This window comes from Phodopus roborovskii, unplaced genomic scaffold, assembly GCF_943737965.1.
Source record: "Phodopus roborovskii unplaced genomic scaffold, PHOROB, whole genome shotgun sequence".
NCBI classification, from domain to species: domain Eukaryota; kingdom Metazoa; phylum Chordata; class Mammalia; order Rodentia; family Cricetidae; genus Phodopus; species Phodopus roborovskii.
The window spans coordinates 15,230,083-15,256,751 of record NW_026125052.1 but is presented as its reverse complement, the minus strand read 5'-3'; the positions used below and the strand labels follow the sequence as shown (position 1 = coordinate 15,256,751).

The 26,669-nt window shown below is 41.9% G+C and overlaps 1 protein-coding gene across 1 annotated transcript; it reads left to right on the top strand.

Annotated features, from left to right (window-relative positions):
- The first annotated feature begins 3,841 nt into the window (after positions 1–3,841).
- On the top strand, positions 3,842–5,057 carry Krtap29-1 (keratin associated like protein 29-1). The gene has a single exon (XM_051176862.1). It carries the CDS (start codon positions 3,884–3,886, stop codon positions 4,889–4,891), a length of 1,008 nt encoding a protein of 335 aa, XP_051032819.1. The 5' UTR covers positions 3,842–3,883; the 3' UTR covers positions 4,892–5,057.
- Positions 5,058–26,669: the final 21,612 nt, after the last annotated feature.

The window sequence follows — 26,669 nt, the reverse complement described above, 5'->3', positions numbered from 1 at the left end:
AGACTTTATGCACCCACAGACACTTGTTATCTAAATGTCATCTTCTACACCTTCAGGCACACAGTTCATTCAAGGTAGCAACATCCTTTGCACACAGAATGGAAGGTGGTCTCCCATCTTCCAGGTCTACCTGGAACCATCATAGGCATAGGAAGAGGACAGACCAGGGCTTCTTAGCATTGCCACTGTTGGCATGTGGATGGAACAGTCATTTGCTAAGGAGTGTTAGATATCACTAAGTGTAATTCCTGGTCCCTTACCATCCAGCTGTTGTCAGATATCCCCAGGGAGTCATGGAATCAGCTAATGGAGAATCAGTAGATTAGATGATGGCAGAGGGGGAAAGTTAATTGCAAAACTTACCTGCACATGGGTGGTAGAGTTACTGTCATAACAGGACATTAGGATTTAATCTCTCTGCTTCCAAAGTCAGAAGAGCAGGTACCAAGTGTATCCAACCTCTGTGCTAGGCATTAGACTTAGTGTTTCATGTAGATCACCATTGTTTTTCAAGGTGAGATTTGAGATTTCTCCATGCCCTATTTTCTCTATGTGTAAGATGAAACACCTGAAGGCCAAACTAGCCAAGTGTTCATGAAGACATAAAATGTGGGTTAAGCAACACATAGAAGTATTATGTTGCAGTGAAAATAAATGGAAAAGAGCTACATGCAATAACACTGGGGATCACTAATAATGATGTTGATTGATTTAATTAATTCCTAGAAGATCATATATGTTTCTAAAGTATAAAGACAATCCACACATATATGGGTATACATACATATATAAACACCCAGACACAAAGACATATATTATAACACACACACACACACACACACACACACACACACACACACAGAGAGAGAGAGAGAGAGAGAGAGAGAGAGAGAGAGAGAGAGAGAGAGACGTATATTCAGGATAGTTACAGCCAATAAGTAACAAATTATTTAAACTTAGCTTGTTGCAAAGTCTTTTTTTAAAAACTACAATTGATCACTATATGAGGTGTGTGTGTGTGTGAGAGAGAGAGAGAGAGAATATTGAGATTGTATATGGTACACATGCATGTGTGTATATGAGTGTTTGTGTGTGTGTGAGAGAGAGAACATTGAGATTGTATATGGTACACATGCATGTGTGTATATGAGTGTTTGTGTGTGTGTGAGAGAGAGAACATTGAGATTGTATATGGTATACATGCATGTGTGCATGTGTGTGTGTGCAGGTGTGAGTGTGCTCTACAGCCAGAGAAGGACTTCACTTGTCCCATTCCATCACTCTCTGACTTATTTCCTTGACAAAGGGACTCCTACCGAAGCTGGACTGGTAATCAACAAATGCCAGTGATCCTTCTGTCTCAAACTCTAACAACACTGAGGTCAGGGGCACACACAGCTATGGCTGGCTTTTACGTGGCATCTGAACTCTGTTCCTCAGGATTGTGTGGCAAGCACTCTTAAATACCAAGTCCTATCTCCAGTCCCATCTTTGTATTTCTTGATGTAGTCACGTAATGTCTTTAATGACGTTGTAGATGTCTTCAATCACAGTAAGCTGATCGAAATAAAAGTTGCTCTTAACTGTTTTTTGTTTTTGTTTTGGAAAGGAAACAAAAGCACAATCACTTAAAGGGAAAAAAACAGATGAAAAATGGAGCTTTATCTATACAACTAGTGTGTCTCTGTTCAGAATTTCACCTTTCAAATAGAAATTAATGTTATTTTTAAAAATATTTTTATGAGGGCGAGGATGCAATAACTTCACTAGACCCATGATAAATGGGTATTTATTGGGGAACACTTACACAGAAAAATACAAAGAACAGTGGGAGCATTTCTCTGCCCTTCCTATCGGATCAACTGATCCACTAGAAGGGCGCACAAACAGAAGCTGCCTCAAGCTTCCCCTCCTTCCACTTCTGTCCACCTGAAGCCACACCCAAAGGGGTGTGGCCACCATTTCAGGTTCACAGACAAGACACCTATATTTTTATGTTTCCTAGTTTGGTTGACTTATTTGGTGAGACTAAACGTATTTCTCTTGGGAGAATGAAGAACTTTAGGGTAAGCATATTCCAGAAGAAAACATATTCCTCAGCTTCCCAAGTATGAGAATTATAGGGGTGCATGATATCTGTAAAGTGAGCGTCATAAAAAGGAAGGTTCCAGGGGCCACGCATGCCACCACAAGAAAGATAGTGGTAGAGAGGGGCTCTTCAAGGACAAGGGTGAATGTCTCTCAGACATGACTGTCATGAGGAGTTCCTCTTCTTTTAAAACAGCAGGTGAAGAGGGGGGCAATAAGACAGGATTCCACAGCCGCTCCTTTGCCAAGCCATCTCCAGCATCTTCAGCTCTTTAAACCATTCTGAGGCAGCTGAGTTAACCTAAAAAAATGTCAAGGCAGTTTATGATGTTTCGGTACTTTGAAGATGTGGGTAATCAGTGAACCTGTTCCACAGAATGAGCTGCAAAGCCAGAAGTCAAGACTAGCTCTGCCTGCCATCCCACACCATCATCTTTCCATTCCATCACACACCTCCAGCAGGAACCAGGCCAGGACGTGCACTTCCGTGGGATGCCGGAATCAGTCAGTGGTGCAGCATCCAGTTGAGCAGAGAGGAAAAAGAGACAGGTCCTCAGAGAGCATCACAAGTTCTTCTCAGAAGAGATTGCTTGAGCTTTAAGAGGCTTTGCGGAGATGACGTGGTATTTCTGGTTGCTGATGTTTGATATTTGTGGAATTCATTAGCTGCTGGCCTCCATTTTATGAGTTAATACTCCTTCATCAAATATTTGAAGGTTTGTTCTTCTTCCCCAGGAGGTTTAGAGAAGCATCTCATACCCTGGCTCAGGCTGACATGGAACTCACTATGCAACCTACACTGGGCTTAAACTTACAGCAATCCTTCTCTGCTTCAGCTTCTCATGTATCAGAATTATAGGGGTGATCTGCCATGCTTAACTAAATGTCTATATTTTAAATTTCCAAATGAAAAGGTTATCTTTGGTGTATTACTAAATAGAGACAAACATTCAGCTCGTTAGAGTCAGCCGGTATCATACAGCAGTCTGGAGATGACTCCCATCACAAGGCCTGAATATGCTGCTCCTGGGCCAGCCCTGTTGAGTGAATGCCATTCTTTGGTCCAAGGAGATCCAAATGAGCAGAGATTTTTGGGAACGGTCACTCTGGATTTTAATTTTGTTTTAATCATAATTTAAACTCTGAGTTTGTTTTGCCACTTTTAAAATAGTGATGCCAAGTATTCTTACTAGCTAAGGCAATTTCAAGGATAAACGAAAATACCACCAAGGGCTTGATCACATGTGGTAAACGGAAGTCCTTACAGCTGCTAATTCTTGGCAGCAGTTTGAAAGTTAAGATTCTAAAGGGAGGGGGCACATTTAAACATCCTTAAGGCCCACCGACTCATTTTCTGTTCTCCATCTTTGCTCTCACACCTCTCTCCCACTTCCGTCAGTGCCTCATCGGATCCCAACGGCCCAGGACTGCATCCTGGAGGAAGAGCAGCTTTAGCTTGGAGGAGGCCTCCTGATGAGAGGGTAGTGAGCAAAAGCCTGCTGTGGTGAGGCTGAAGAACAACCCGTAAAAGAGACACCTCATTCCACAGTGGCATCTGTGCATCCAAACTTCCAGCTCAACAGACATGTTTTCTATTCTTAAGTGGGGGCATCTTCCCTAGCTCTAGAAGCACTAACCTGATGTTTATATGGACATGAATAAGAACAATAACAAGGAAAGATGCTGCTGGTAGTGCCAACACCCCAGGGAAGGACTATAAAGCCCCGTTGTCATAAGATGCTTTTTCAAAGTCACACTGAGCTTGCAGCTTCTCAACCAGGCTAGCAGCAGCACCATGTCAGACAGCCCTTGCCCCGGAAATCCCAAGGCTGTCCTATCTGTGCCCACCGTCTCCACATGCTCCAAGGGTGGCAGCATTAGAAATGCTATCCGTTTGCCTAGTTCCTGCCAGAGTAGGACGTGGCAACTGGTTACACATCAAGAAAACTGCATACCACCCAACAGTGCCCCAGTTACCTCTGAACCTGTTTCTTGTCCATCAACCTGCTTTCTAGAAACTTCCTGTGTGGGTTTTGTTTGCCAACCTATAGGTTCACATAGAGCCTGCTGTGCACCTGACACTGGTGGGACTCTTCATCCAGCTGCCTCATGCCAGCCCTGCAGTTTGGAATCTGCTGGAAAGTGCTGTGACAACAGCCCCTGCCACCAGAGCTCCGACCAGGGACCTGCCTGCACCTCAGCGTCATGCCGGGAAGCATGTGACACATCAGCCCACTGTGAGGATGGATCTGGCCAGCCATCTGGCTCTGAAGCAACTGCCTGTGCTGAGAACCAGTGCCTACCAGCTAGCTGTGAGGCCGGTTCATGCCAACCAACCTGCTGCCAAGGAGGGTCACATCAACCCATCAAAGGTGAAGGTCAGCTCTGCAAGTCAGTTTGTTATCAACCTATCTGCTATATTCTCAAGCCCTGCCAGTCAGCTCCCTGCATGCCCATCTCCTGCCAGACATTATCTTGTATGTTCAGTTCTTGCAGTCAAACTTGTTGTGCGCCCTCCTCTTGCCAGCCAGTTCACTCTCAACTAGCACCTTCATTCTCCTTCATTTGCCAGCCTGTGGCTACCTGCCAGTCCCCTTGTTGTGTAAAGAACAGCAGTAAATCAGCTTCATGTGTTATGATTTCTGGTCGACCCACTTTCAATCAGAGCGGCTGCCAATCTCCTTCAGGCCCGCCCCCTTGCTGTGTGACCGGTTTAGGCAAACCTTCCAGCAGTGGCCCTGGTTGCTGTCCACCAAGTTCTCCAAATGTCTGCCAAGCGGGCATCTGCGTGCCTGCTTGCTAACAACCTAGTTGTGAGTCCAGCTTTCCTGAGGCCCATCTTCACAATGGAACACTTCGCAGCTCATCTGAGGATGTGCTACAGTTCCCAAGTGTGGAGCCATCTGGTGGGTGCCTGCCTCCAGCACGGATGCTGCCTACTCTCTGGCTTTTCTGGAGCTCAGAGCCAAGTGCTCAAAAGCAGAGGAGAGAATTCCCCAGCTCTGAGGAGATCCTCTTACTCTAGGATGATGTGTCAGTGGGCGTGGTCTGCTCTACAGTGTGCATTCCCTGATGTCAGTTCATTTCATATCAGCAAAGCCTTCTCTCCAGTTCTCCTTTTTTTCCCCCTGGTCTTTCTGGAGATACTTTTGCTGCTTACTGCTAATAAAAATGTGAGTGGTTAAGTATAATGAGTAAGACTTGTGGATTGCTTTCCTTCCTTTCCACTCCTACAAGAATTTCATTTAGGTCACCTTTGAATACACTGACCCTGAGCCCTGTGGTAGTGGGTCTACACTGATCTGCATGGGTAGCGGAAGTCTGGAACTACAGATGCTCGAGCTGGGAGGAAGGACAAGCCATTATCTGGTTTCTAACCTTTTCACCACCAAGAACTCTCTGGAACTGAGTGGCCTCAGTTTCCCCATAATGACGGGACTTAAAAAACCTACGGCAGAGATAATTCAGGATAAACCTAGGGAATGAGTGGGGAGTTGCATGCCTTTAAACCCAGCACTCTGGAGGGGATAATGAGCTCCAGGCTGCCCAGGGTTCATAAAGAGACCCTGTCACAAAAATAACTGAAGTGGCCAGGGATGCAGCTGAGTTCGCAAGGCAATTACCTGGCACACATAAGGCCTGGATTAGATCCAGAATACCACATAAAGCAGGCATGGTGGTGGGCACGTCCAGTCCCAACACCTGAGAGGAGAAACGGTAATTCAAGGTCATCTTCAGATGCACAATGAATTCTTAGACCACCTTGGGCTACAGACACCCCCACATCAAACCAAACCAAACCAGATCAAACCCACCCGCATCTAAGTAAGTCAATAAATAAGCCTGAGATCTTGGTCATGGAGGACATCTTAGGGCTAATTGGCTTAATACTAGATGTGCTTGGTTTTTTTTTTTTCTCCCCAAGACAGGGTGTAGTGGTTTGAAAAAGCAATGGCCCCCAAAGAGAGTGGCATTTTTACCGGTGTAGCCTTGTTGGAAGAAGTGTGTCTCTGTGGAAGTGGGATTTGAGGTCTCAAATATGCTCAAGGCGCGTCCAGTGAGACAGATCACTTCAGGTTGCCTGCAAGATGTAGAACTTTCAGCTCCTTCTCCAGTACCATGTCTGCCTTCCCGCTGCCTTGATTTCTTGCAGGACTGCAATGGACTAAACCTCTGAGCTGTTAGCAAGTTACTCCCATTAAATGTTTTCCTTTATAAGAGTTTCCGTGGCCATGGTGTCTCTTCACAGCAATAGAAACCCTAACCAAGACTCAGGGTTTCTCTGTGTAGCCCTGTCTGTCCTGGTCCTTGCTCTGTAGACAGCTGGCCTCTAAGCCAGAGCTCCACCTGCCTCTGCTTCCCAAGTGCTGGGATTAAAGGCGTGTGCTATTGTACTCTTCCATTTGGAAAGACATCTAATTAAAGAAGTTTCATGTATTTATTCTTTTGAATATGTGTATGTGTGTGGACATGTGCCATGATGTTTGCTTGGAGGTTAGAGGACAACTTGTGGGGAGTCAGTTATCTTCATCTATCATGTGGGCACTGGGGATCAAACTGAGGTCATCATCCCAGTGTCTTTATCTGTGGAGCCATCTTGCTGGCTTGAGAATTTTATTTTAAAAGGGTCACCTTAAACTGCAAGGATGCCTGTTAAACTTCACGATTAGACACACATAATCTGCTCAACATCTCAAATCTGTCCTTTGCTGGCCTTCTTTGCTTTGTTTTGGTGTGTGTATATGAGTGTGGTCCATGTACATAAGTGCATGTGTATGAGCATGCCCGTGCATATGTGTGTGGGTATGAGCATGCCCGTGCATATGTATGTGGAAACCAAAAGAGAATGTCAGGGGTCCTGCTCTGTCTGTCTTCAGATGGGGTCCTCACTGAACCCTGAGCTAGGTTTGTAACTAGCAAGCCCAAGGTAAGTCTCTCTCTCTCTCTCTCTTTTTTATCTGCCTTACATGGTGCTGGGTTAATAGGCCAAATGCCCTATTACTTCTGACTCTATGTGGGTACTCTGGTCTTCGTATGTGCATAGCAAGAACTCCTACCCACTGAGTAATCTCCCCAGGACCCTATAACCTATGTATTTTTTTAAGTTAAAAAATTACACAAGAGAAAGCAGACATGTGTTGTCAAATGCTAACTGTTCTTGTTCACATAGAGATACTGAAGAATCTCTGAGCCAATATACAGAGAAAAGAGAAAACAAAAAAGCCCAAACAAAACCCCTGAATCTCACAGTCTACCATGCAGGGGCTCAGATCCTTCTACTTCCAACAGAATGACAACACACAAGCACAGTTGTGGTGTTGATTCCATATAGGTTTTTATTGAGACAAGAAGGGATTAAAAAACAAATTTAGAATAGAAAAATGTGGAGGGTTTTTTCTTGGGGGGGGGGTATGGCTGTCTAGTTATTCTATCCTTATTTGTAGATAAGATTATTCTCTCTCTATTGGGTGACCTCAGAAAGCCTGTCTAAAATCAGCTGACCTTAGATATCCGCACTTATTTCTAGACTCTCAACTTCATGAGTCAGTTTTCAATTCTGCTGTTGGTTGAGGTGACAATCACAATGATCAATTAGTTGCAGCTGGAGTCTCAAATGAAAGTTTGGAACAGGCAGAGATGAGACTGAAGCCTTGCAGGAGAAGAGACAGGACCTGGGATGTAAAGAGTAAGGTTTTTCCTCCCGCCGATGCGCCAGCCCCAAATAACCCACAGAGACTCTGTATTTGATGTAATGCTGTTGGTCAGTTACTTGTTTCTTATCGGCTAGCTCTGTCTTAATTATTAACCGTTAATCTATGTATTTCCATGTGGTCTTACCGGAGAGCCGGCTGGCATCCTTCTCTCTCCAGACTCTCCATCTTGACTCCTTACTTCTTCGAACCCTCCTAGTCTCCTTGTCCCTCCTCTCTTGCTTTCCTATTGGCCAACAGTGCTTTATTCATTAACCAGTATGAGAAACATATTTACAGAATGACATCTCCCATCACCTGGGATGTAGGATGCCTCTTATCCTTTACTGTTTGGAATGTCCTAAGATGTTCCTTATGTTTGGTGTTTGGGCTGTGGGGTCTAACTCCTCAAATACTTTTATTCTTTCATTACCCAGAAATCAGCATGTCTGAGTTTTCGAATTTTATTTTGCAATATTTTTGATCTATCAAGTTTACTTTGGTAAATACATTAATTAACTTTTGCAGTTAATTGAATCTACAGTTTTTCCCACATGTTAGGCAAATGCTCAACCCCTGAACTATACCAGTAGCTCTCTTTTTACTGTTTAAAAGTTTTTGATTTCAAGGGTTGCCTTAAACTTATTCTGTATCTGTGGCAGGTCTTAAACTTGGCACCTTTCTGCCCCAATCTTCCACGAACCTAGAATTAGTTATTAAACTAGCAACTGGGCTACCAGCTCTGACTGTCTTATTCTTTTTATGCTCAGTTATGGATTCCTCAACTTATTGCTGGTCCTCTGCCAGCACGCTAACTGTAGGCTCTAAGCACATTGGGTATTAAAGATGGGTTTGGAAGATTTGTGTTTTTCTTTTCTTTTCTTTTTTGTTTATTATGCTTGGCTTCAGTTCAGACAATGTGGCATTTATTTGCTCCTTGTAGGTTTGCTAGAACTTGCCCATAAAATATCTGGACCTCCTGCTATGATCAGCATTCTGCCCAGCCTGAACATGCTCATGACTAAATCCTTATTTACACATGGGCCTTAATAGAGGCACAATTTTAAAAAGACAAGAGAAACATGTCAACATCTAACCAACAACAGACATATTTCCTCCTTCCTTCCTTCCTTTTTTTCTTCCTCCCTTCCTCCCTTCCCCTCTTCCTCCCTCCCTTCTTCTTCCTTTTTTTTCATCTGCTTTGGATCTTTAAAGCAATGTAATTGAAAGAAAACATTGTCCACGGCACTGAAGTCCCCTTTGTGTCTTCTCCTTCTAGTTTATTTCTATCCTCAGATACAACCTCTTCCATGGTCTCATTGTGTATCTTTCTTGCCAGTGTTATTCATTTAAACCTGGTAGTAGTCTGCACTATCCATGAGGTATGCAAATAACATCTAGTGCAGGGTTTGCAAACTTCAAGATTTATATATGCAATGTAAAATTGTGTCATTTATTTATTTATTTTTTATCTCAAATTGTTTCCAAGAGCCATGCATTTGGGGGCTGGGTAGTTAGGCCACTAGTAAAGTACTTGCTGTGAGAGCATGCAAGCCTGAGCTCGATCCTCAAGGCTCACATAAAGGGCTAGGTAGGCATATGGATTGGCACTTAAAATCCTAGTACCAGGATGGCAGATACAGGGGAATCTGTGGGGTGAGCTGGCTGCTACGATATATGTCCCAGTATGAGACTCTGTCTCAAAAAACAAGGTGAATGGCTCCTGAGAAATGATTCTTGAAGTTGACATCTAGTCTTTATAAGCACACACATGTACACATGCACCTGTACACACATAAACACACACACGCACATGCACATGGGATCTGTTTAATTGTGTTAATAATCAATGCTTAAACAATAAATTATTTCAGAATGCAGTGGTTCAAAACAACAAACATGTAGTATCTTGGTATCTTTGTGGGCCAGAAATATAGGTGTGGCTTAGCCAGGCACCTCTAGCTTGGGATCCAAGTCAAGGAAGAGTATGAATCTAACATGTGAGTCCATATCTTCCCCCCAGCAAACTCCCAATGCTCTGAAATCCTAACCTACGCAGTCCTGTAGATCTGTGGCAGGTTATCTGTATAACTACCTCTTGAACACATTTTCTAATGAGGATCTCTGCTTAAATTAGGGTTAAATTCTCATTAGTATTGGATGAAATATGATGCTAAAAGCAATGAGACAGGTTTGGGCAAATTGTCATTGGATTTCATCCATACCTCCCCATTGTTTCCCTAAGGTATTAGGAGAGGTCTTTCAACTGTCCTGCAGAATCCAGAATCATTTCCACTTAGTTTCACTTATCAACATAATCTAGCAAAAACAAACAGTTGAATGATTTAAAAATGACTGGGTCTAATTGCTTAGATATATCTTCTCCTTTCTAGCCATTCACAAAAGGTCCATTGAACAAACCATTCTAGGATTTTTTTCCTGAGAGAAGATCAAACTTAGAGGTATACAACCTGTGGGAACTTGAACATCTGGCATGGTGTTTGTCTGTCTCAACACACTGAGCGTCTCTAGTTTTCTAAGATTTCTCCAAGACCGATGTGTGACACCTCTAGACTCTAACTGCTCTGTGCATAGCATGCAGAGTGTGCAGGGACATGGACTCAGACCTCAGTGTCTGTGGGTGGCTTTGTCTTTGGGACACAGCCTTTCCCTACCATCTGAAAAGACGGAAGCTGAGTATGCGTGTTCCCAGCACAACACAGATATCCCTTGTGCTCATTTCTTTCAGGGGAGCTCACTCCTATCTCAGTTTCCACTGTTGCAGTGAACCAACAGTGCCAGACTCCCTTTGTTTGTTAATATTTTTTATTTATTTTTACTTTACATATTGATCCCAGTTCCCTCTCCCTTCCTCCCTTCCCTCCCTCCCTCTTTCCCTGTCTCCCACCCTCTCATGCCCCCCACCACCCTCCTCTCCCATCCCCCCACTCCACATGTAGGGTGATGTCTTCCAGGAGGGGTTATCTAAATCTGTCAAGTCATTTGGAGTAGGGACTAGGCCGTCTCTCCTGTCTCTAGGTTAAGGGAGTATCCCTCCATGGGGGATGTATCCCCAAAGTCCTTTCCTATTTTCCCATTTTCCCATATCAGTCCAGTTCAGGAGGAAACATTTCAAGTTCCCTGCTTTTTCTTCTGTTGTAAAGGTAACCTGTTCTTGAGATGTGAGCATGTTTTCAGCCCATGTAACATATATGTAAACATACACATTTGTGCTTTTCAGACAAGGTGTCATGGTATTGCCCAGGCTGGCCTGAAACTCACTGTGTAGCTCAGGCTGGCTTGGAACTTGATATTCCCCCAGCCTCTGCCTCTCAGGTGCAATTACATGCCTGGCCACATGTTATTTTTTAAATACACAGGTAACGTTGGGTAGGCTTCATAGGTCATACTAATCATTTACCAACAGATCTTAATTGAAATCTTATTTCCTTATTTCCTCAGCTATTTATGTGTGGGAAGACTGCCTCATGGGGGATTTGCTTTGGATCTTCATGGATTGTTTGATTCACACATGTAGTATACTTATGTCCTGTTATATTTATTACTACTAGACACTTAAGCTGGGGTGCTTAGCAAAAACTGGGTTAATTCTGCTGAGAATCAGCCTCAATGGTCCAAAATCATTGAAACTTGTCCCTTTTTATCTGAGTCTTTGTTGTGAGCAAGAATCTGGCTTAAGATAAAGAGCTTGATTCCTATCTTCTGTCATCTCGGAAGAGGAATGCTTTTGTTTAGAAGGGGTCTGTAAGCTTTCTGGCCAAGTCAGGTTACAACTGCCATGAACACAGTGATAATAAAGACAGGCAAGAATGCATGCCCTACCTATCAAGTTACTTATACAACTCAGGCCTTCCAGTTTATGATTCCCACATGGAGGAAACATCTGGTAGGTAGCTTCATTCTAGTGTTGTAAATTAAGGTTTCTCAAAGGAGTTCTGGGGAGGGGAAGACTTCGCTGTGTCCATTTTGAGGTTGGGTAAGGCCTCTTATCTACGGCCCACTGTCCTGGAAGTGGACACATTTTGAGTCAATTTTTAAATCTTTCCATACGCTATTGACACTGTAGTTGCCGAGGAGGAAAGGTGGGGTGACTGAAAATTACAGATTTTATGCACAGGCCCGACAAAAGCCAAAGGGCAAAGGACCACTAGGAGCAGTTCAGATGAGAGAATGGAAATCTCAGGTACTGAAGAGTAATAGCTCAGTACCAAAATGCTCAAGAGATTTAAAGAGTGCAGGAAAAAAAGAATCCAAGTTCAAGCCAAATATCCCCTACACGATTTGCCTGTGTTTACATCACTGTCAGACATATAGAATAAGCCTATTTCATTCTACTTAATTTAGTGCTTCTGTGTATGGAATTCTCAAGAAACAAAGAAGTATTAAAGAGAAGCTAAACTAGAGATGATCTTTCATGTTTTATTTAAATGGTAAGAAACAGGTGATCTTAGGTTATAATTTGATGAATGGAGGCACACACACATATGCACTCATACACACATATACACACATGTATACTAACACATATACACATACACACATATTCACATATGCACATACACACACACACAAGCTCAAGAAACACTGTGAAGACAATTCCACATTATCATAATAACGGTAGTTCTACCTCACTCAGAATTCCAATGTTTAAAGACCTTAGAAGATAAGAGAAATAAAATCCAAATTTGAAATCCACTTAGAAATACCATGAAGAGATAGTACAAGTTCTACCGAAAAATAAAATCCACTCTGGGTATTTGTGCACAGTGGTGTTAGCAAAGACTCACCGCAAGTTGGGAGCCACACTTGGAATTTACCTTATAAAAGATCAAAACTAAATTATGTAAAGTCACTTTAAGAAAAGACAGCTTGGAAGCATGAACAATTGGCAGAGACCTTGACTGAGTATATAAAAAATGTAAAACATAAATGAAGGTATTGATGAAGCATGGGAACTCAAGTGTTCAGACAAGTGCTGGTGTAAGCATCTGCCAGTGCCCAGCCAACAGACTGCCCAATGAAGATGTGCTCAGTGGGCTTTAGTCCTGGGACTGAGTTCCCATGCTTCACTGGGGAGACATTGTGCAATGCACATACCAAATGGCCCCCAACATTTTGTTATTTTGACTTCTTGTGCTGATTCCTTGGCTATGTGATGGGTAAGAAGTTTCTGTAAGCTAATGCTACCGTAAATTAATAAACAGATGCCCTTGCTTTATGGGCTTCTGCTCCAGGCATTGGCTTTATCCTTGGTGCATAAACAAAACTTTGTCTGTGAGTTTGTAAGACTGAAGGCTGGATCCTTCTAAGTTGATCAGAACCATGAATTCCACACCAAATGCCCTATGAAGGTAGCATTTTAAAAAGTGAACACTCTAGGTGTGTTCTCTTTAAAGCACTGTTGAATGATATGGACTTCAGAGGAAGATCTGGTTAGCAATGCATCAATCTAGTAATGATAGGCCAGGATGGAATGTTTAGGGAGCTTAAGGAATCCCAGGCATGGGAAGAATCCTCATGAGCCTTCCTGACAAGCAGTGGCCAGATCCAGTGTTTGAATGTCTCCTGGATGAAAACACATGGATGCAGATGGTCTGGTGTGTGTTACCCTGGCAAGGTCCTTTGCAGAGTTTCCCTGCCTATTTGTTTATTCCCAGTCCGAGTCCTCTAATGTTCCCCACTAGCAGCAAACATATCTGGGTAAATAGAATGGCACTTTTGAGTACAACCCTGCCTTTCTCATCACCATCCTCTCCCCAGGACCCTTTTCTAGGGAGTCAGATTTTTCTCTAAACACAGAGCTTATCTTCTTTTGCTGTAGGATAGAGTTTTGGTCAAGCACATTTTTCTCTGCCTTGCTAGAACAAAATTTTAGAGGTCCTCTAGTGGCGAGTTTACCACCACTAACATTGCTTAGTAGGATATATCACTTAAAATAAAGTTCAGAGTGATTTTCCTGGAGGCCTAAGAGCTTTGCATTATATTTTAGGTATACTGAGATCTCCAGGAAATATCTATTATTTTCATCCTCCCCTAGCATATGTGCACATTTATTTAGTTTTGGGTTTTTGAGATAGGGTCTCAGCTTGTGGGTCTGGCACTGCTGGGAGCTTGCTGTGTAGGTGGGGCTGGCCTTGAGTGGTCCTTCTGCTGCTGCCTCCTGAATGCTGGGATTCGGACATGTGCCATCATGCCTGGCTATGCATTGGCTTTAGGGCACCATGAATTGTTTCGACTCTTGCCAGGAAACCTGTATAGTATGCCCACACAAAGAGCTCACGTGCGCATCTCTCTTCCTAGGTTCACCTCCATGCTTCACACTGTGGAAGGAGGGAAAGGCTGGACCGTGGACATTGAAACCAGAGACACGCACATTCTCCTTCTACTTTATGATAAATTACATAGTCTAAAATACAAGTCTAAACAGCTTTCACTGATTTCGCACATGCTTTTTCAGTGTCAGACCTGTTGTCCCAACCACACATTGATTCATGTGTTTGGTTGACAAGGCATAATCCTGCCACATACTGTCTTCGGACATGGGTGCTTTAAATGTGAACTGTTCCCCAAAGGGTTCATATGGTTGTTTGACTACTCAGTCCCCAGTGGGTGGTGCTACACCCCAGTGGGTGGAGGAAGTGGTGGGGAAGGGGGCCGGCTTTGAGGCGTTATATTCCAGCCTGGCTTCCTGTTCACTCACTCCTTTGTAAGAATGGATCAAGTGTGACCAGCCAGCCTCCTGCTCCTACACTGTGCCTTCCATGCTTACTGTTCTGTCTTCTCTGCCACGATGAACCATTTCCTCCTGGAACTGTGAACTAGAATAAGTTCCCCCTCCTTTAAGTTTCTCTAATTGGGGTGTTTTATTACAGCCACAGAGGAGTAACCAAGGCACAGTTATGTGATATAAGTTCATGGTTCTCACCCCTGGTATGTATGTTTCTTTTCCTGTTTATATTCTCCTATACAATGATAGTGGACATCTGGTGTTATTGTTCATGTCACTGGCATAGTACTTGTACAGCAACTACCCAAATCTTGTTGAAATAAAAAAATCATTTTAACATCCAGACAGAAATCTTTGTTTTCATTCTCCATGTTGAAGTCATAATTTAAAAAAGAAAGTAAAAAAAAAAATGTATGAATGAATTGGGTAATTTGTAATTATTGGTGATTTCATAGTCACAGCTTCATCAATCCATGGTCCTTCTCTAGAACTGTATGAGTGAGCTGTGTAGGGCTCCCAATGAGCATATTGCTGACAGTTTGGCCTAGGTGTGAAATCTTGAACAAGCTAATTCATCTTGCATCATCTCTGTTTCCATGTGTACAAAACGGACACATGATGAAATCATGTTGCATTATGAGTTAGAGAGGAGGAGGAAATATCTAGGCTTATACCTGTAGATGCTCAGTAATTGGTAGTTTCCCTACTCATCTTCTCCTCATTGTGGTCCATGAGAGTAAAATTCTAGCAAACAAGAGAAACTGGCAGCCCCTCCCAGAATCCCTGTCCTATTATGCCATCTGAGATCTAATCACAAGTCAACTCTGGCCATAAACTGTTCTTTCTCATCCAGAGCCAGGGTCAGTTGCTTACACAGGACATATATGGATATATTCTTATTATGAATTATTCAGAGGATCTGGCTGTATCTTTTGGGGGCCACATTCTTATTTGCTATATCCATAAGACGTCTAGAATTGTTTCTTTTTTTCAAAAACTTCTACATTCTGATAACAATCTGGTTCTCATTTTCTCAGCTTCAGTTTTGCCTCACAACATCCAGACACTGGGTAACACAGGTTTATCCTCAGGATGCTCTGTCCAGGAAGCTAAGCTGACCTAGGATTTGCAGAACAACAAATCAGAAAATGTGCTTTATTGGCCCTACAGTCTGTCTCCCAATCTATTTTTTGACAGTCTGTTCTAGTTTGCTTCCTATTGCAACTTGGGTGGGAAATGGTTTAGTTTATTCTGCAGGTTATTGTCTGATATCAAGGGAAGTAAAAGCAGGAACTTAAGGCAGGAGTTTGAAGCAGAAACCATGAAGGAATGGTTTCTTGGCTCACTCCCAGGTTCCCGTTCAGCCACCTTTCTTCTAGCAATAAGGCCCACCTGTCCAGGGACGGCATGGCCCATGGGGAATTGGGCTTTCTAAAACTTAAATTAACAATCTAGAAAATGCCCCATAGACATAACCACACTCCTATCCAGGGAAGGAAATTCCTCAACTGAGGTTCTTTCTTCCCAGGTGTGTTAAGCTGACAACCAAAATTAGCCATCACACAGTTATATTACTTCCTAAAATACATTTTATGTGTTTAAGACATAATTATCCTTGCTGATGTACAACCCTAATTGCTCTCCTTGTAACAGTGGGCAAGAATTATTTCTTTTTTTACTTCTTTAATATCGGCAAGAATTATTTCTACTCACATTAAAACCTAAATAGTAAAGGTATTCCAAATCAGTCATCTGAATGTGGCTAGATAAGTGTCTGTGGCCACATAAGTTACTCTTCCCAACTATGACATGGAAGTAATCATCTATTTTCTGCCCATTTTGTGGGATAATTATGAATATTGGAAGGGATAACACAATATATATATATGCAGGACCTTTAAAAATATGTGGTGTGTGTGTGTGTGTCTGTCTGTCTGTCTGTCTGTCTGTCTGCTTGTGCCTGTGACAAGGTATAGATTTTCAAGAGTCAGGCTCTCTCTTCCCCATGCCAGGATCATTTTCAAGCTTAATAAGATGATATGTAAGAAAGAAAATGTAAATGTAAGTCCTGGAAGTCCTGGAAAGTAAATGCCAGACCAAAAATGATACCACAGAATAGGCTGGATGACATCAAGTTCTAAATGGAGTTCTAATTGGTCTAAATAATAAAACCCCAGAGTCAGATATAGAGGAAAATGCCAAGAGATCAGAGGGAAGAAGGAGCAAGCCAAAGCCACCTTTACCTCATTAGCTTCCCAGCAGAAAAGAGAGCGAGTTCCTATTTCTTCCTGCTTATATCCTCTCTCTGCCCAGCCATCTCACTCCGTGTCTCTGCCCAGCCATGTCACTTCCTGTCTCTGCCCAGCTGTCTCACGTCCTGTCTCTGCCCAGTCATTGCACTTCCTGTCTCTACCCAGACACCTCACTTCCTGTCTGTCTGTACCTCTATGGGTAGCTAGTGGTAAGCTCCATCCGCTGATCTTCAGATATGCTTTATTTGTACAAGCAAGACGTCATCACATCAAGGCTTTACTGGGAGGCACCAAGGGAGGTTTCTGCAGAGCTAGGGAGATAGTGCAAAGCAACCAGGAAAAGAAGACAGCAAGACAGAAGAATGAATACATTAGAAAAGCTGTGGTCACAGTTTAAGGGAAATGCATCCTTGGAAGAAACATGAGAAAATTCTCTTAAGTGTTTGTGTTTTCTGTTACACAGAGGGAATGTGATCGTTTTCCAAGGTTGAGGCAGTGATGGTAAGTTATGAAGACCTGGAAAAGGTACCTTTCCTAGAGGTCAACTGTAAAAAACAAAACAAAACAAAAAAGGCAGAGGAAATTAGGGCAAGGGTGGCTGAATCTTACTGAGCAAACTCACAAGATGGCAACAACATGCTAAGTGCTACCAAAGTTCAGTAATGGAGTTTGTAGCAGAAACCAAGGAAGAGCCAGGTTAACTGTTAGGAACTTAGCTTTGTCACATGATTGTATGGTGGGAGGATCAGAAACAGGAAGGCTGTCAGCATCTGAACACACAGGAAGGAAGTCGGGCAGTGGGGGGAGGCAACAGTGAATGGTCTGACTGTAGGTGAGACAGTCGCAGGGCTGGCAGGAGGGTGTGGTGCCACTCAGTCAGGCTGAAAGGGAGCAGTAGCAATGGGTCATGATGTGGATAGTGGGGTGTTTTCCACAGGTTTTTTTCAGGGTGTGGCTTTTTTTTTTTTTTTTTTTTTTTTTTTTTTTAAATCTGGACCTTTTATACTCCAAGTCCCCAAAGTCTGGACCAATCCGCAGGGCTTTTCTTTGTTGTTGCTTTCATTAATTTCCATATTCATTTTTTGGCATTTACAAGAAAGAGGTCGTTTCTCAAATGTCATGAAACTTTTGAAAAAGCTTAATCTTTTCACAGGAACATTTTTTAATTTTCGGATAAGAGGAACATGGTTACATTATCAGCATCATTTGAACTGTGGTCCTCATGCAGTTATCTGAAAGGTCAGGGTAGTGGTCATCTTTTGGGATGAGAGCCATCACACTGCCGTCCCAGTGAAAGACAGGCTCCACACCTGGTGTCAAGGGTGTTCAGGCACAAAGTTGGTTCAAGATTATTAGGCACCTGTCTCTGTAGCAGTTTTCCCCGCCACATCTCAGGCCTATCACAGGCACTCCGAGGCTCTCAGACACTATGTGTTCCTCACAGAGAAGCGGTGGCGGGGGGGGGGGGAGGTGGTGGTGCAGGAAGCCTCCCGAGTGGACAGGCATCATGTCTGCTGCATAGTACTGAGTAGGATGTGAGTCTTTCCGTGACCAGCGAGGAAAGCTGTGGGCTAGTTGAGGTGAGTAGCTTCTCTAGTTCCTGACTGTTCCCTGAGTCAGATGTGTCAGGTTAGGGACTGCTTCCTCCCCTCCCTCCTCTCCTCTCTTCTCTCCTGCCCTCTCCTCCTTTCTCTTCCCTTCCCTTCTTCTCTCACTTTTCATCCCTCTGTTTCTTTCTTTGTTTTATTATACAGCTCAGACTCGACTAGAACACGAACACTTGATCCTTTGGCCTCAGCCTCTCAAGGGCTGGGCTGGTATTATAGTTGTGTAGGACTACAATTCTCTCTCTCTCTCTCTCTCTCTCTCTCTCTCTCTCTCTCTCTCCTTCCTCTCTTAATAATATCTCAACCTATTTAGTGGCAATTTATATAGTCATAGCTATAAATGATGCTTTATCTATTTAACAGTAATTTATTTAATTATAAAGTATTCTTGCCTTAGTCTACTTATGATGTGCAGGATATACTTTTATTCTCCACATATGAGGGGAATTTTCTGATATTCAACAATTAAACATGTTATTTTTCTGTAATTTTTCCCACTGGAATAGTGGACCTTTTATCTTCCTCATTTGCTAAATTATTCTATCTTAAAAACATGTTGATGACTATAAGAACCGTTCATATACAAATTCGTGTGATATTCAACCTTTATAGTCATGCAGTGAAAACCATTGATGAATCCCAATGTATTAGAGCAACTTTTCATTTCTTTGCTCCTCCGTCCCCATGTCCTCACCAACATTTGTTGATGTTTCTGGAAAAGACTCTAATAGCAAAGAACTAATCCCAAGAATTAACAAATGGGATTACAGGGAATATAAAAGCTTCACAGCAAAGGAGTCAATCAGAAGAGTAAAGAGAGTCCACAGAAGGGCAAAAACCTTTGCCAACCGCACATCAGACAGGGCATTGATATCTAGCATGTATAACTCTAGAAATCAGAATACTGAATTTCTCATGGCACCAATAATAGCCACAGTCAAGATATGGGAGCAACCAAAGTTTCCATTAGGAAATGAATGGAAGAAAACTGTGATGGGGTCTGGAGAGATTGCTTAGGCATTAAGACCAGTTTTACTTAAGGGGAAGTAAAGATCTCAGTTTTAGAATATAGCAGTGTGAAGGACACCTGGTTATGAAATGTGTATCCACAAGCACTGTGGAGAGAAGAGTGAGATGTCTGCATTGTCTCAGAGTGGCCCAGGGCTCTTAGAACGGAGTAGACAGTGAACACTGTCTGTGATCTCCTGGTGGTTACTGAAAAGGATTTGTGTAGGCATAGCAAGTCAGTTACCAGCAACAGATGTTAGTTCTTTGAGATGTTGATCAGAAGCAGCAGTGGGGGCAGCGGCGGCTGCAGCAGCAGCAGCAGCAGCAGCTAGACCAACCACAGCAGGGCTAGCGGCAGGGTGTGCTGCAGCAGAGGATCCTGCAGGTTGGTTCTCAGCAGGTGGTCCTGCAGCAGGAGGTCGGCAGCCGCTGCCCTGGTAACTGGGTGTGCAGCATCTGGGAGAGAAGCATGGTTGACAGCAGATATACTCACAGCAGCTGGGCTTGGGGTGGCAGAACCTGGCCACACAACTTGGCCTCTAGCAGGTAGCCTGGCAGCAAGAGAGACAGCAGGAGTGGGCGATGGTGTTAGATGTGGAGGGTTGGGCTCCTGTTCACCGGTCAGTTTTCTATAATACAATGGCTTCTTTCTGTGTAGGCCTTTTATGTATCACGGCTTTATAGTTTGGACCATTCAGCAGGTCTTTCCTTGTTTCTGTGCTATTTCTTATTCAGTTTGATGGTATCAAAGAAGACATTGCTTTCTCAATATTATGAAGTTTTTCAAAATAAGGACGTTAATTGAGAGCACCTCACAAGAACCCTTTGCAGGCAGAAGGAAGCAGAACATGGCATAAGCAGCCTCTCGCTTTGATCATGTAAATCGTACCTGGAACACTGGGAAACTCAGGGTAGTTTTCCCTTCCAAGTTTTCTTCCTATGACTCTACTTAGATTAGGAAAAGACTCAAGAGAGAGGCTTGGTGGTGCTCAGAGATTAACTGAATGGCCAGTTCATTGTTTACTCACAGAGGCCCAACTCCACAGGCTAGTCCAGGCATTTTTTTTTTCTGTATCAATGCTTCTACCTGAGTGTTAAAGACAATTTGGGGTAAGGGACTGGTAAAGTAGTTCAGGTGGAAGGATGCTTGCTTAGGGTGTATGAAGCCCAGATTTCAATCTCTAATACTGCATTAACCAGGCATGGTGGCACATGCTCATAATCTCATCACTTGGGAGCTGGGGATGGAGGACCAGAAGTTCAAGGTCATCCTCAGATACATAGGGAGTTTGAGACTAGCTTGGGCTATATGAGATCCTGTCTAGAAAAACAAAAGACATTCAGGGAAGGTGTCCAGCACAATGATACAATGCTATTACATTCATGACAATAAGCTATCACTGTATCTGCTTATACCGCCTCCTTCCAGTGTATCCTGCTGCTTTAGTCTATCTGCTCCTTCTGGCTAGGCAAAAACCTTTGCCAACCACACATCAGACAGGGCATTGATATCTAAAATGTATAACTCTAGAAATCAGAATACTGAATTTCTCATGGCACCAATAATAGCCACAGTCAAGATATGGGAGCAACCAAAGTTTCCATTAGGAAATGAATGGAAGAAAACTGTGATAGGGTCTGGAGAGATTGCTTAGGCATTAAGACCAGTTTTACTTAAGGGGAAGTAAAGATGATAATTTCCCAGGTCTGAGATCACACTAGGATGAACACACAGGACTTTAATTGTTGCTGATCTGAAACCACCAGGGTCTAAACAAATGCAGTCCTACCTGTGGAGAGGTAGGGCCAGTGTTCTCCTTGTCTGTCTGCGTTTTATTCTCTGTCTTACCATTCTCTTTTCTTTTTATTCAAGGGAGGAATTAAGATGTGTTGCTGTTGAACCTGACTTAACTGAGACAGTACTAGTTTTACTTAAGTCTGTTAATCACCTTAAATGATCATAATAATAAATTTTCAACCCAAAAGAACACCATGAAACCAACCATCCTGCTGTGGCTAGAGTGAGAAATAGAAATTAACTCTAAGGTCTATCAGTCACATCCTCCCAACTTCCAGAAAAGGGACTGATGTCTGTGTTGACTTGCAGCTTCGTGGGTCTGTTTGACCTCTTTTGCGTTCAATAACTCTTCTCTAGTTGACTTTAATTTTGGAGGTCATCAACATTGGAGGTTGTACTAAGCCATGTTGTTAGATGCTCACCATTTTTTGCTACAGACAACATCCATGATATGTGATGATAGCAGGTTTTGATGATAGCAGTTTCCTGAGATGTTTTACAGGAATCGAGAGGAAAGATTTATCTAACTCATTGGGGTTGAAATCATTGATACTTCAATTGAGACTGTGGATATTTCCTGTGGGTGACTTCTTTGATGGTGGAGGGTGGAAGATCACACTGATAGGCTATTTCTTCACCCGTGTCCCAGACAAGACATGGTGTTTGATTGTACATGTACAAACTGCGGATTGGTTCACTTTGTACCCAACCATTGTGCCTGGGCAACCATTTACTCTGTTTCTCTACCACATCAATATTCCTGAATCATACCCCTAAGAAGGCAGATTTGAGGCATGCTTCCTATCTATTTGTTTGATTGCCTTGTGAGTTGTTAACCCCTTTGAGTGAAATGTGTGGTGTGTGGTGTTGATTTACAATGATAACAGCAATGCTTTCCTCCTCATTTTTTTTTTTTTATACTTTCTCTGGGAAATATGTTGTCTTAACAAAACTCAGCTTAGCTGAGCAGTGTTGGCACATTCTTTTAATTCCAGCACTTGGGAGGCAGAGGCAGGCAGATCTCTGTAAGTTTGAGGCCAACCTGGTCTACAGAGATAGTTCTGGGACAGCCAAAGCTTTACATAGAAACCCTGTCTTAAAAAACAGCAAAACAAAACAAAACAGAAACCTCAACCTTTTAAAATTCATATATGTATATAATATATTTTATCTACCATTCATTCCCTTTCCAACCTCTTCCAGGTGCCTTCCCTGTGTCTGTCTCCCAACTTCATTTCTTATTTTTGGCCCAGTGATTGTCCAATCAGTACTGTCCAAACTCACATGGGTGTAGAGCAATGGTTCTCAACCTTCCTAATGCTGTGGCCTTTTAATACAGTTTCTCTTGTTGTGATGACCCTCAATCATAAAATTATTGCATTGATACTTCATAACTATAATTTTGCTGCTGTTATAAATCATAATGTAAGTATCTGGTATGCAGGATATCTATTATGCAACCTCAAAGGGTCACAACCCATAGGCTGAGAACCACTGGTGTAGGACTATCCACTGGCGTGTGGGACATTTCCCTTAAAAATCTCAAAAGAACCTTTAAATTCCTTATCCCAACAGCCTTCAAATATCAAAGCTCCTCGGCTGAGGACAGGGCTTTTTTATCTCTCCTCACATCTGCTAGAATTATGACTGGTTTGACTTCATGTAGGTCTTGGGTAGACAGTCACAGGTACTGTGGGTTCAAGAGGGCAATGGTCTCATTATGTCCAAAAAGCATTATTTCACAATGATCTTTCCCAATCCTCCAAAGCTAATAAAAAAGAAACTTGAAATGAAACTATAAAACACCAAAGAAAGAAATTAAATATGCTAAGAGATGGAAAGCACTTCCATGATCATGGATTGGTAGGATTAATATTATGAAAATGGCCACAATACCAAAAGCAATCAGTAGATCCAATGCAAATCCCCATGAAAATTTTACCACATCTCTTCACACAAATTGAAAAAATAATCTTAAGATTCACATTGAAGCACAAAAGACCCTGAATAGTCCAAACAATCTTAGACAATAAAAACACTCTTGTAAATATCATCATTCATGATTTCATGTCATACTACACATTATAGTAATAAAAATACTCTGGTATGCATAAAAAGAGATACATTGATTAGTGGTATAGAAATAAGGACCCAGAGATAAGCCCAAGATCCTAAAGTTTCTGACACATGACTTTAAAAAAATAGCTCATTGAGCTCATGAGTATATTTTTGTTGATTTTCAGACTGTATTTCAGTCACAAAACTCCCCCTTCCTTTTCCTACACCCCAATCTTCCAATATACCCCCACCTACTCTTCTTCAAAGTCATGCTCTATTGATACATGAGTTTTGACAAAGATGCCAAAAATAGACATTGGAGGAAAGACAGCATCTTTGATCCCCACAAAAAGGAAAAGAAAATCCAACTCAATTCCAAATGTATTGATGTTTTGTAACATGATTTTAGTTTAAAATTGGAGATATTTGATGATTGCGTCTTTTTTAGTAAATATGGTTAAACAATGAGGCATGCTCACATGTTAGACTGATACTGCCTTACTAAAACCAATTTGGCTTGGTTATGATTTGTGTATGTTACACCAATTTGACTCATGGATACCTCATTTGGGACATATACTTACTATACATACACATTCCTAAATATAAATTTCCAGGCTTCTTGTTTTTTTAATCATATTTCTTCTCTAGCTCATCTAATTGAATCAGTTCCGAATTTATTCCATATCTCCTCTGAACACAATTTGGCTTTGCTTTGTCTCCTTACATCTGTTTTCTTTAAAAAAATATTTTCTTTTTATGTGTATGGGTGCTTTGTGTGCATGAATGTCTGTGCATTGTTTGTGTGCCTGGTGCCTGAGAGGCTGGAAGAAGGTGTTGGATATCTTAGAACTGGAGTTACAGATGGTTGTGAGCTGCCATGTGGAGGCTGGAAATCAAACCCCGGACATCAAGAAGAACAGACACTGCTTTTAACCACTGACCCATCTCTCCAGCCCCTCCCCATTTTTTATTTGCTTACTTCTCATGCCTGTAGAAAATACTTCTGTGATTCGGAGCTGGTGTGGGAGCAGTGGAGTTTCCTCAGTGCCCTGGAAACCCCATGGGTTCCTCTCTGTACATACTCTGTGGGGGAATTCCAGACAGCAACATGTGCCCACGCTACTGATTTATCTTCTGTACTTGGAACAATGAAAATAACGTCTCAGCCAATTCTAATATTAATTAGAATTAATAACAGCCACTTTTGGGCTAGAGAGATGGCTCTCAGCCATTAAAGGCTACTCACAACCAAAAATAGTAGCCACTTTTGTAATATTGAACTATCCCAGAGAATAAAAGTGAAGCGATGTCTTTAGTTCTCACATAATTATTAGAAGAAGTGTTTGTTGTCAGTGCATGTGCCAGCTAAACTTTCTGGGGAACGTGTGCGCTCATTAAATGAACAAAGAATGTACTAGGTGTGGCCAGAGTATTATCTGATCAAAAAATACAGAAGAAAATGTACTATTGGAAGAAAAAGTACTATTTTGTTACTTTTATTTATTTAAAATTTATTACTCTGAGATGTATATTTAGCTTTTAAAACTTTTGGAGGAACCTCTGAGTTACTAAAAAAAAAAATGTACTTAGATTTGTGTGATAAACAGTGTCCTGGCTCATTGTAAAATGTTATAAAAGAAAGGACCAAATAAGAACATTGCCGGTTTGTGATCCCAAACTGGGTCCTTCCTCCTTTAAGTATTATGGACCCAACATCAGATTCTAGATCCTATTGAGCCAAAGATTTTGGAGAAATAACTGGCAGATCAGGCTATCACTTGAACAATGGATTTGAAGCTAATGGGATAAAGGGGAAGACATTGAAGATGAGTGGGAACATTATTCACCAAGTTTTTGTGAAGAGGGTAGAGTCTGTCTTGGAGATGGGAGAGTCCTGTCCTTTAATCTTCAAGAGTTGGTTTGTGTCTGAGTTGGAAACAGGATGGAGCAAGATTACATGGTTGGGCAGGGATTTTACTAGGGTAGTATATGACGATGAGATGGTAATGAGTCTGGGGGTGAATAGCAGGTCAGCCCAGTGTCATCTCCCATGAAACCTGTTTTACCTGGTGCGTGCCTACATCCTGTTTTCCCCAGAACAACCAAGATTCTGGCTGTTGGCTGCATAAGAAGGTATGGTGTATGAAACAGAATTCTAGTTAACAGAAAGGATTCTTTCTCAGGGTTTGAGGGATGTTGGCTTGGTAACAAATAGAAATATCAGCATAAGGACCGTGCACTGAGGTGCTCTAGGGAGGGGAAATATCAAGAGAATTTAGATTAGTTTTAACAAGAAGAACTTGACATACTTTACATGGAAGTTCTTACTTTAATTTTTAGAAAAACTCCATACCAATTTCCATAATGCTTGTACTAGTTTTTATGTGAAGGTGTGTTCTCTCTGGTCCTACTTTCTCTAAGACTTTTTTCATGAAGGTGTGTTTGATTTTGCCAAACGCTTTTCTGATGTCTATTGAGATGATTCCGTGATTTGTGTTTCTAAGTCCATGTATGTGGTTTATTTCACTTAGTGACTTGTGTATGTGTTGAATCATCCCTGAGTCTCACAGATAAAGCCAACTTGGTCATGGTGGATAATCTCTTTTGATGTATGTCAGTACTCTGCTTCAAGTGTTTTATTGAGTATTTTTGAGTCTATGTTCATTAGGGATAGTGTTCTGTTGCTTTCTTTTCTTTTCTTTTCTTTTTTTTTTTTTTTTTGTTGTGTTTCCTTGTTTGGGTAGTAGAGTGATACTGGCTTTATAGAAGGGGTTTGTAACAGTCAATTGATACTCAGTGAGTCTTCCATTTCAGGTATGCAAGACAAGTAACTCTAAGAAACCTGCTTTGCAGCATTGTGTGCTACAGTGACAATATATTGCACATTTAAAAATTGATTGCACATGTAGATCTCATATCAAGTGGCAGAAACATACATTAAGAATTTGTGAAGGCTGCATATATTTTAGGAGACAGCTCAAAGTCATCAGGAAGAAGAAAGCAGTGCAAGAATGTGAAGTGTGCTGGTAGAATGAAACATGATTATGAAGATGCATGACAGTATGGCATCTTTAATGAGCACGCTCTCCTAAGCTCTTTAGAGGAAGCGCTGAAGACCTTGACATAGAATTTAAGTGGAAGAGAGACTTCTACATGAGATGGCATGAGATCTGCAATACCAGGAAGAGAGTGAAAGGAAGAACTCTGCATTCACTAAAGGAAATTAATGTTTAAACAAGAATCTTTTGTTTAACAGAATTTTGGTGGTTAGCTGAATGGCTTTTAGCACAAGGAGTGAATTTATTTTTTTAATTTTATATTTTTTATTATAGCTTCATCACCCTCTGTGTAGTTGATGACTCTTCTTTTTTGATTGATTTATGCAACTTTTTGAAGAAAAAAATAAGTCAATTACTA